Source organism: Cydia strobilella, chromosome 9 (genome assembly GCF_947568885.1).
Source record: "Cydia strobilella chromosome 9, ilCydStro3.1, whole genome shotgun sequence".
Taxonomy (NCBI): Eukaryota; Metazoa; Arthropoda; class Insecta; order Lepidoptera; family Tortricidae; genus Cydia; species Cydia strobilella.
Genome location: NC_086049.1, coordinates 14,033,785 through 14,044,309, shown reverse-complemented (window position 1 = coordinate 14,044,309; position 10,525 = coordinate 14,033,785). Strand labels below are relative to the sequence as shown.

The 10,525-nt window shown below is 35.2% G+C and overlaps 1 protein-coding gene and 1 long non-coding RNA gene across 2 annotated transcripts; one reads left to right on the top strand and one right to left on the bottom strand.

Moving 5' to 3' along the window:
* The first annotated feature begins 1,243 nt into the window (after positions 1-1,243).
* Positions 1,244-3,001, top strand: LOC134744429 (gem-associated protein 7-like). Its single transcript, XM_063678242.1, has 2 exons — positions 1,244-1,422; positions 2,811-3,001. Exons 1-2 carry the CDS (start codon positions 1,332-1,334, stop codon positions 2,996-2,998), a joined length of 279 nt encoding a protein of 92 aa, XP_063534312.1. The 5' UTR covers positions 1,244-1,331; the 3' UTR covers positions 2,999-3,001.
* A 4,935-nt stretch (positions 3,002-7,936) lies between these two features.
* LOC134743919 (uncharacterized) lies at positions 7,937-8,511 on the bottom strand. Its single transcript, XR_010128057.1, has 2 exons — positions 8,411-8,511; positions 7,937-8,049 (listed from the first exon to the last, which is right to left on the bottom strand). It is a non-coding gene; the product is annotated as an uncharacterized LOC134743919 (long non-coding RNA).
* Between the last annotated feature and the right edge of the window lie 2,014 nt (positions 8,512-10,525).

Sequence of the window (10,525 nt, the reverse complement as noted above, 5' to 3'; positions counted from 1 at the left end):
CTTTTCATTTAATTAGATTCTGAATAGCTATTCATTGGAAAAAAAGTGTCACCTAAGGAAATTAATGCGACGAGTCTCATTAAAGTCATTAATTAATAGTCATTATTTTTAGTTTAATTAATCTAAATCATAATCTAAATCATAATTAATCTAAAAATATGCGACGAGAACTTGCTTGAATATGTTGTTTTAATTGAGGACGTGATCCCGCCGAACTTCAAACAGGTAAGACGATGGGTAGATGGTATGGTTACAATCGGCAGTAAATATTTTTTCACCACACCAGCTGGTAAAGGCTCTCTTGATTATTCATAAACTGATAAGAAAGTTGCATTTTATTCACATGTGAGGCAAATTTTGAGTTGTTTTGTCATGTTTGCTGGTAAAATTGACTTTTAAATGATGATTTTGAATGATAAATATTTAATAACATTCATTTCGACTCGATTTGCTTTGATTTTGTTTGATATTTTACACTCAGTATTTTCCTTCTGTTGGTGTGGTGAAAGACTTTGTGTTTCACTCGGTGGCAAAATTTGTTTAACACTCGCAACGCTCAAGATTAAATTTTTCGAACCACTCGCTACGCTCGTGGTTCAATTTTGGAACCTTTCGCTTACTCGGGTATCAATTGCACGAGAGATGTAACAACAATTTTGCCCCCTTTGGAAACAAATATGTATATGTATAACCATTACAGTATCACTACAGATATGTAGTACGATAATTAGCGCATTACCTATTATGTCGAAAATTTTAGGTAATTCGCAGGCATGGTCTCGTGTCGATTTAAAACTCCCATAATTTGGCCCAGGACTGTCTCATTTCAAACAGACCGAGAGAATCATACTGTCTTTGTCTTACGCTAGTACCCAAAAAAAGGGATGAGTTTTCTTTGTGCTTACTTACTGACAAGTTGTGTTTGCCAGACTATAACTTTGTTTAGCAGAAAAAGACACGAAATTCAAAATTTGTATCTAATTTTCCGCCTTGTTCTACTAACGAAGCTGGCTTGCCAGAGTATGAAAGAAAGACTAAAGGCCGTTCCACACAAAGCGATATCTCTTTCTCGCTCTTACTTATGGGTGCGTCGCACAATGACCTTGGTGCGGTGCGATGGTCGTAACACACCAAATACTACGTAATAGTAATAAACTAAACGCAGTTTGCTCCTGTCACCTGCTGTCACCTGCTGTCACCTCTGTCACTGTTAAAACGTCACAATGGAATGACATTGACAATTTGACCACAACAAATAATGATAACGCGATCGGTTCCTCAAAAGTTATAATAATATTCTTTCTAAAAAACACTGATATTTGCCCAGCGCTATGTCCCATAAGCCAGAAATATCTCCAGCGGAACAGGAGGCTCGTGCTAAGCTACGGGAGAAGTTTCTTCAAGGGATCAGTGAGCTGCGTGGTAAGTTAAAAGGTTACCGGCTAATAGTCCGCAATAAAAACTTGAGTTAATAACAATTTTGGTTAAATACGTGCGTCTTGTCTATAGCCATTGGGTTAAGCATGAGCGTCGATAGTCGATACCAGCAACATACTTTAGGTATCTATTTAGAATCTTAAATTAATTAATTCTTATAAATATTTGAGGAGAAACATAAATTCTGTATGTGTTTCTAAATGAGGTTGATATTAGACAATAATTTAAAAACTTGGAGCCTAAGGCACAGAGAAATAAGTTAGCATGGAGTGCTACTCGATACAAGAGTTTCCTTACACACTTAATAATCAGACCGGAATTATTGGGGCATTTTTGAACTGTCATAGAGAGTTTTCATTTATCGACTTCCGATACAATGTAGAATACCAAATATTAAAAAGTTATAATAGTTAATAGATATTTGACTGTAAGGGCCTGTTTCACAATGTCAAAGTAAAGTCCTGAATAAGCTACTTGCCACTTATCTGACGAATAAAGTCATCGTTGGCATTAACCAATCTCCAAATAAGCTTTATCTGCTGGATAAAGTGCTTTTCTTGTAGGAAACTTTATCTGGCAGTTAATTTATTTGTTAATTAGCTATCCAATACTTTACTTGAACATTGGGGATTGTGAAACAGGCCCTAAAAGAAGTAATTTAAGCAGATCATATGGAAAAAAAGATGACTACTTATTTATTTTTTAAAGAAAGTAATGGAATATTTGTTAGTACTAAAACAGTTTGAATGTGAAATTGAAAAAAAACTTGGAACATAAATAATTAAATGTGAAACTAAGTATTAAGTTTTTCATGGTTTTTATTGCACCTCTCGCATTTTCAACTACTCAAAAGTTATCATAAGATCGCTTGTAATTTACCTCTACTTTTTATCTTTTTTAATATGATCTACCATGTACCTATACATTGTATTGATATTAGTATATCGAAAGTCTATAAATGAGAAGTTCCTAATGACAATTAAAACTGCTACAAGAATTCCTGTCACTGGTAATAATAGTTATCTAACTTAGGTACTAAGTTAGTTGTATGGGAGGTATGGGAAAACGTATTGCTAATACGTTTAAAACTTAATACTAATTAAATATTAAGCTTAAATCTGATTATAAAGAAGTTTTCACAAAGCTTGTTTAAAACTTTTTATAAATAGATTATAATCTTTGTATGGTGTGTGTGAGCACTCTATGCTTACTTATTTCTCTATGCCTGAGGTGTATTTTCTCAAAATATGTACTTATGTATGGGGATAGCTGCAGTTTCTTTTTATTTGACAAATCAGGGTTTAAATGCTTAGTACAGACCACATAAATGTAAGAGCTGTGTCTATTTCAAGTAATTTTATTTTATTTCTTAGGACAAAACTGCACAATCCTTACATATGAGCAAACAGAGCTCAATGCAACATTCTGGGGATGGCAGCCAGATGGCACTGAAATGCTGGTCCGGGACTTAAAGACACCAGCCAGTACCATTCCTTCTGCACGTCTGAGGACTCCGGATGTGTTAGCGATACATTTTGAAACAGATATAGAACTACCTTAGTTTACACTTAATGTTATATTTTTAAGGTATTGTATGATACTATTAAGAAGGCCAAGTTATTATTGTAAATATTAGAACTGAGGAGTGTATTTTCAAAAGGGCTTATTTTTGTATGGTGTTCATAGAGAAATAGAGAGCCCTTTTTAAAAGACTCCTCAAGTAAGAAAATAAAAACAACATTAATAAAGTTTGTATTTAACATAAAATTTTAAATATTTAATTTGCGGTTCCACAAGTTATATTATATTGAGTTAATGAGTAAAGGGATAAAGAAATCATGTAATGTTAAACGTAAGTTATATATGATGTGTAGGCACCAAAATAATAACAATAAACATAACAAAACTCATTTTAAGCGGTACAGCCGCACTTTAAAAAAATGTATACATAAATCTCAGCAGCTGCACAGTAATCAGTACATACAATCAAACAAAAATAAGTGCAAAGCGACTTGGAATTTGATTAATAGTAGTAGCTCTTGCAGTGACCATGACAATGATATAAATTCTTTGACTTACAATAATATGACATACAATAACCCCCAGGACATCTGTAATATTTTTAATGACTTTTTTATAGATATAGTTAAAAAGCATGTTTCATTTAATGGGCCACATTATAAAATTTATTGCAGTAACAATCATGCTAAATCTATGTTTCTACGGCCTGTTGATGACCAAGAAGTGCTTAAACTGATTATGTCGTTGAAAAACAGTAAGTCATGTGGCTATGACGACATATCAACCATTTTACTTAAAAGTAATGCTGTACATTTATGCCGTCCCATGGCGCACTTAATTAACCTCTCATTTGTTCAAGGTATTTTTCCTAAACAATTAAAAATGTCAATTGTTAAGCCGCTACTCAAGAAAGGCGACCGAAAAGACCCGAATAATTATAGGCCTATTACTTTGGTCCCCGTTATTTCAAAGATTATGGAGAAGGCTATGTTTGTGAGACTAACTGATTACTTAACTTTGTATAATATTCTATCACCAGACCAATTTGGTTTTCGAAAGGAGCGGTCAACTGAACTGGCCTGCTTCGAATTTATCAAGGACATATCAGAGGCTAATAATGACAAATTACCAGTGACATGTATATTTCTTGACATGAGCAAAGCTTTTGACTGTGTAAATCACTCGAAACTCCTTTCCAAGCTTGAATGCCTTGGTATCAGAGGTAATGTTCTAGATTGGATGAAAAGTTACCTGACCAACCGAACACAGTGCACGGAAATTGCGAGAATGGTCACAGAAGGGAACAATCTTTTAAAGAGAAAGTTTAGATCTCAGTGTCGTGTCAATGAGACAGGGGTGCCACAAGGAAGTAATTTAGGCCCTTTGTTGTTCTTATTATACATAAATGATCTTCCACAATCAACATCGCAAAGGTGTATAATTTTTGCCGATGATACTACCTTAATAGTAAAAGGAACTGACGTGAATACTTATGAATCGGACATAAATAAAGCATTAGCAGATGTTAATACATGGATAGAATGTAATGACCTAAATATTAATGTTAATAAAACTCTGTTTACACAATTTCATCATCGTAATTCGAATTTAACTGTGAATCTAACTATTAATCTTAATAATACTCCAATTGTAGAATCTCATAGTGCCAAATTCTTAGGCATAATTATTGATGAACATTTAAACTGGAAACATCATATCGACGCAGTGTGTTCTAAACTAGCGCGATTTGTTTTTGCCCTGAGAAATCTTAAAAATACAATTTCCACTCGGGCCGCGTTAGCAGCTTACCATGGATATGTGTCATCTACCCTTAATTACGGCCTGCTACTGTGGGGTAATTCTGTTGAGGTCCAGAGGGCATTCATGGTCCAGAAATATTGTATACGAGCATTGGGTGGCGTTAAATATGATGACACGTGCAGACCTCTTTTCCAAAAGTTTCACATTCTCCCCCTAGCCTGTATGTACATTTTAAAAGTATGTATTTTTACAATAAACCACCCGGAGTACTTTATAAAGCGCGAGGAAATGTTCGCAAGACAACTCCGGGCTCAGTACCAACATCTACTATACCAGCCAGCCTGTACCTCTGATATATATAGGAGAAATGCTTTTAATATGTGTGTTGTAATATACAATAACCTCCCTATAGAGCTGAGAATGTTGAAAGGGAACGTATTTAAAATAAAATTAACTGAATGGCTACATGAACATTGCTTTTATAGTGTTAAGGATTATTTAAAATTTAAAACGTAATATTTAAAATGACCGTTTTTTATTTGACATATGTAATTTATTTTATTTTATTTTACTTTTGACTAATGTACCATAATTCTCATTTTTTTTATTTATTTAATTTCATTGACATTGTTTTATTATGATAGTGTTTTAATGATTGCATGTTAGTAATTAATGAATGTACCTTATTGTACCATTATGTAAATATTTTGCATGTTGATGTTGTGTCGACTGAATACTGTGTCCAACTATTTTATAAGATCTGATTGTTACGTATTCAAGCAAATAAATATTTTATTCTATTCTATTCTATTCTATTCTTAAATACATGTGGATGTGCTTTTTGAAAAGAATGGTTTGCAGGGTGGAAAAAATGAATGGGCCCTGCAGGGAAAGTGCCTTAAAACCTTATGTTAGCTCATTTTACTTAAAGGAAACATTATATTATTTTTAAAAAGAAACAAAACTGCATTCATGGATTTTTTTCATTTTTTTTTGCTTGTCTATAAATATTCTTGAGTACTAAATATTCGATTTTATGGATATTGTGTACGACAGACGAGTGTAAGACCTAATGTTACTTGGAGAAATGTTATCATTAACATTAACTGTATCGACTAGTAGAATAAAATAGATGGTGTTTATTTTTTCGGAATTTTTAGTCGGTTCGATTCCCAGGCGAGACAAGCGAATTTAAAAAAACCGGCCAAGTGCGAGTCAGACTCTCGCACGAAGGGTTCCGTACCATTACGCAAAAAACGGCAAAAAAATCACGTTTTTTTGTATGGGAACCCCACTTAAATATTTATTTTATTCTGTTTTTAGTATTTGTTGTTATAGCGGCAACAGAAATACATCATCTGTGAAAATTTCAACTGTCTAGCTATCACGGTTGATGAGATACAGCCTGGTGACAGACGGACAGACAGACAGCCAGCGGAGTCGTATTTACCCTTTGGGTACGGAGCCCTAAAAAAATTTTTGAATGCAGTTTTGTTTTTTTTTAAAAATAAAATAATGTTTCCTTAAAGTAAAATGAGCTAACTTAAGGTTTTAAGGTACTTTCCCTCCAGGACCCATAATTTTTTCCACACTGTACTTATAGCAAGTTTTACAAGTTGAACTAGCATGAAGCACAACTAGTGGGTAGAAAATTATTTAAAAATTAGAGAGCCTACAAAATTTACTATACTATACTATAAAAGCCGGGGCGGGTCGCTAGTTAAATACAAATTAAATAGTCTATCCACTCTTGCTCTAAGACGCCTAGATTACATTTGCCACGAACAATAAGCGAATACAAAACACACGTATCCGACATTAGCATAAGGAGATCCGCCGAGCATTCGATCTGGATCCAAGTTAATCTAAATTCATCCGTGCAAGATTGGCAAGTAATCCCTATTTGGGGAGTGGGAGGTTTCCTTGCGGAACTTTTTCTGCGCAATCAATTGACTATAAGAAGCGAAAGATTTGGAGATACGATAACCTTACTTACTTACTTACTTACTTACTGCTTACTGCTAGCCTTTCTCCGCAGACGTCTTGTCTGGTTGCCCTTGGCATAGGCCTCTCCCATATTCCTTCTGTTAAGCTTGAAACCACAGTCTGCCAATGGCTATGTAAGAGCGCGAGGTAGAAACAAACTATAATCTCCATTGCCTGTATCATCTACCCCGTACTAAAAATACACGTCTTATGTTACCTATTTATTTTGTTGTCTTTGTAGATTTTGTAGTCAAGTGGAAAAAAAATATAAGGCGATTTTATAAGAGCTCGAATTTTTGTTTTGAAAACAAATCTTCATCCACGTGTTATATTATGTAGGTACTTATGTATGTATGTGTATTATGTACCTAAGCTTCAACAAGTTATTAGATACATAAGTACCTATTATCATTGCTGTTGTAATCTATTATTTAAGTACCTACATAGTTAAATAATACAAAGTTATAAAGATAAACATTTCTATTTCTAATACGTACAATCCCTACTAATAACTCTGTCTGTCTGTCGTCTGTCTGTTCTGTTATACCTCTTCACGCTTTTAAGCCGCTAAACAAATTAAGATGAGGTATGGAGATAGTTTGAGGAACGGGGAGGGACATTTGGGACATACACGGAGTTTTTAGGGTTTCGTATCCAAAGGGTAAAAACGGGACCCAATTACTAAAACTCCGCTGTCCGTCTGTCTAAAGCGTCTGCCTGAGCCCTAAAAAAGAAAAGTAATCAAAATAAACATTGACACTTTATTGGCATAACAATAATTCTAATTCGTACACTGACACCATCACAGTTCCAAAAAGGTAGGTAGAGTAAGACCAAGATAAATCTGCAGCGATTTTATAGCACGGACGTGCAAGTGTTAAATATTTAAACGTCATAATTTCAAATAACACTTCCGTTCAGTTTTCCGTTTAAAATAACACTTGCATGTCTGCGCTATAAAAATCGCTCCATATGTTGAGCTATCTTGGTCTGACTTTATACGTACATATATGATTTACTATTACATATTTTCAATATTACACTCTTAGCTTTTGCTGTTCTTGTTATCACTTCCCATGTTTCTTCACACGAACGCAGCCTACACCAGCCACGTACTTATAACCGTCCAAGCACTTTGTGGATCCAGGGCAGGTGATGCAGGCCACTACACCTAACGATCGTCTTAGTCTTTCGGAAGATCCATTTGGGATGGGGTCTGTGAGACTGCTGATTTCTTGAGTTAGTCTTCCTTGGGTATTTATTGCGTAGGCTCCGGGGGCGGGATGCGTAAGAGCGGTGGCTAGCGTCATCGCCACTACCAGTACGAACAGCCAGCGCATTGTTCTGGAATATTAATGAAATTTGTAAAACAGACAGGTATATATACCATACCTACCTAATAAAACATTCTGTAGGTTAACTCGGCTCGGCCTAAACTAATGCGGAAATGAAAATGCAATGATTATTCTTGATAAAATATTAAGATTTTGCCACCGAGTATAAAAAAAAAGTTGTTATTGTAGAAGTTTTGTGGAATTTACGGATATATGGAAATAAATGACCCGAGAGAAAGAGACGAAACGATTTGAGTAAACTTGACATAAGAAATAAATCAATCTAGAAATCTACTTAGTTTACTACATTTTCCAAAACTTGCGGAAAATAAATAATGTATTTAATCATTTCATTCTATAGTTTTACTTACATTATTGGTTGCGTGTTTTCCTTGACGGCTCACAAGCGTTATTAAACTGGTTTAGCAAATATCGGCTTCATGTATTGTCATCAATTAGTTATTCATCCGAGGGGAAGGCCGGGGAAAAAAGGAGTACGCAAATAAATAGTTTAAATCTAGTAATGACGTGTTTCTACTATGTATATACCTACTGACAGTGGGTACCAAGTACATTACAGCGTACTTAGTATTTAGCCTTCCTAGTGGTTTTAACTAACTAGTTATTAAGTGCATCTAATTACGACTACGCGGCAAAGCTAAGTGGGAGGATTATACTTTTAGTAGGTACATCTACGTACCTATATGAATTATATGTGGGAATAGTTTTCGTGACCCGGTTTAGATACATTCTACGCTACATTTGAACTAACTTTTAAAGAAGAAGAAGAAGTTTTATAGGTAGCTACAAACCTTTCCTGTTTCCAACGTTAGAATATAAGACTGGATCTAAAACTATAAACTCGCTCGTATTGTAGTCGCTGAGTACAGACCATGAATCCTAAATAAGAATACAGCTGTAGGTATGTCAAATGTGTCAAATCTTAGCTCAGAGGGTTAAATTGGAATGGCGGATTTGGGTCAATTCTCCCAAACTTCCCCCTGCATAAATACAAAACTATAGTATATGTACTCGTACGATATGAAATTTATGGACATCGCACGTAGGTAGTGCGACAGGTACAATGTAGTCATTTAATTAATGCAATAAAGACAGAATGAAGTCGGTTAAAAATGGGGAACAAGGAAAACTCAGTGTGCCCAGTCAGAGCATGAGGTCACGTTCTCTTGATTTTTATAAACGGTGTTATTCATAAAAGCCTGTCAAGTCTAACATAAAGCTATCTTTACAGGGGCCCACTGATTACCAGTCCGCCGGACGATATCAGCCTCACAGTTAGAACAAGAAGTTGACAGTTCCGAACAACTGACAGGCTGATATAGTCCGGCGAACTGGTAATCAGTGGGCCCCTTAAGATTAAGGCGAAAGTGTAGGAGCCGCGCGAAATCCCCTTTTCGTACAATAAAAGTAAGTAGTCCTCATTTTCCTCTCTGGATATTAACATTATTGAAAACATTTGACGCATTTTGTTGTATATTAACCATGATGCTGCCACCACACTTCGCCTTATTTGGCAAATATTCGTGTTGCATCTCTTTCCTTTGACATAGGTACAAAACAAAAGGGACGCAACACGAATATTTGCCAAATACAGCGAAGTTTGGTGCTGGCATGACAGCTATGCCCCTACGTTTGTATTTTTTTTTCGAATTTTTAATTATTATATTATAAATGAAATCGGTTTTTCACTCCTAATTTTTACAATAATAAAAAAAAGAAAAGAGTCTAACGTAGGGTATAGCTATGATTATACATCAAATTATGTAAAAATATTTTCCATAATGTCAATACAATATCCAGAGAGGAAAATGAGGACTACGTTTGTATGGAGAAACGGCTGTCCTCTTTCCTCTTAAGCTTAAGAGAATCCTACATATTTTACTTAGCATTGACTTTATGTACGTAGGGCAAAGGGCACCTAGCAAGCCATTTTTCTTGTTAAGTACTTCGGGGAATTTGAGACGTCTCGTCGTAGTGTGATTATTCAAGCTATATCTATATTTGACATGAAATCGACAAGGGCCGAAATTGATAAATTATTTCGTGAGCATTTGTTTCTTTGGGCTTTATCAAGTTTATTTTTAATATTACGACGGCGGCAAAGAAAATTACGATTTAGGGTCATTTTCCTGCTTTGCCTCCTCCTTTTTGGTACGGACGGCTAAGGAATGGAATGCGCTCCCGCCATCTGTATTCCCTGATCAATATGACCTCGGTCTCTTTAAAACAAGAGTGAATAGGCTGCTACTGAACCGGTGAGACCATCTTAGGCCCTGTCTTCACTTTCCATCAGGTGTCACTAGGGCCAATCGCCGATCAGTTTATAATTAAAAAAAAAATCCTTAGACGTTAGACATGATATGAATTAGTGGACTGTGAATTATTGTCATTTGATTGCGCGTCTGTAACCTAAAAATAATATCATTTGTAAAACGTGGTACGTGGAATTCATGTCGGGCTATGCT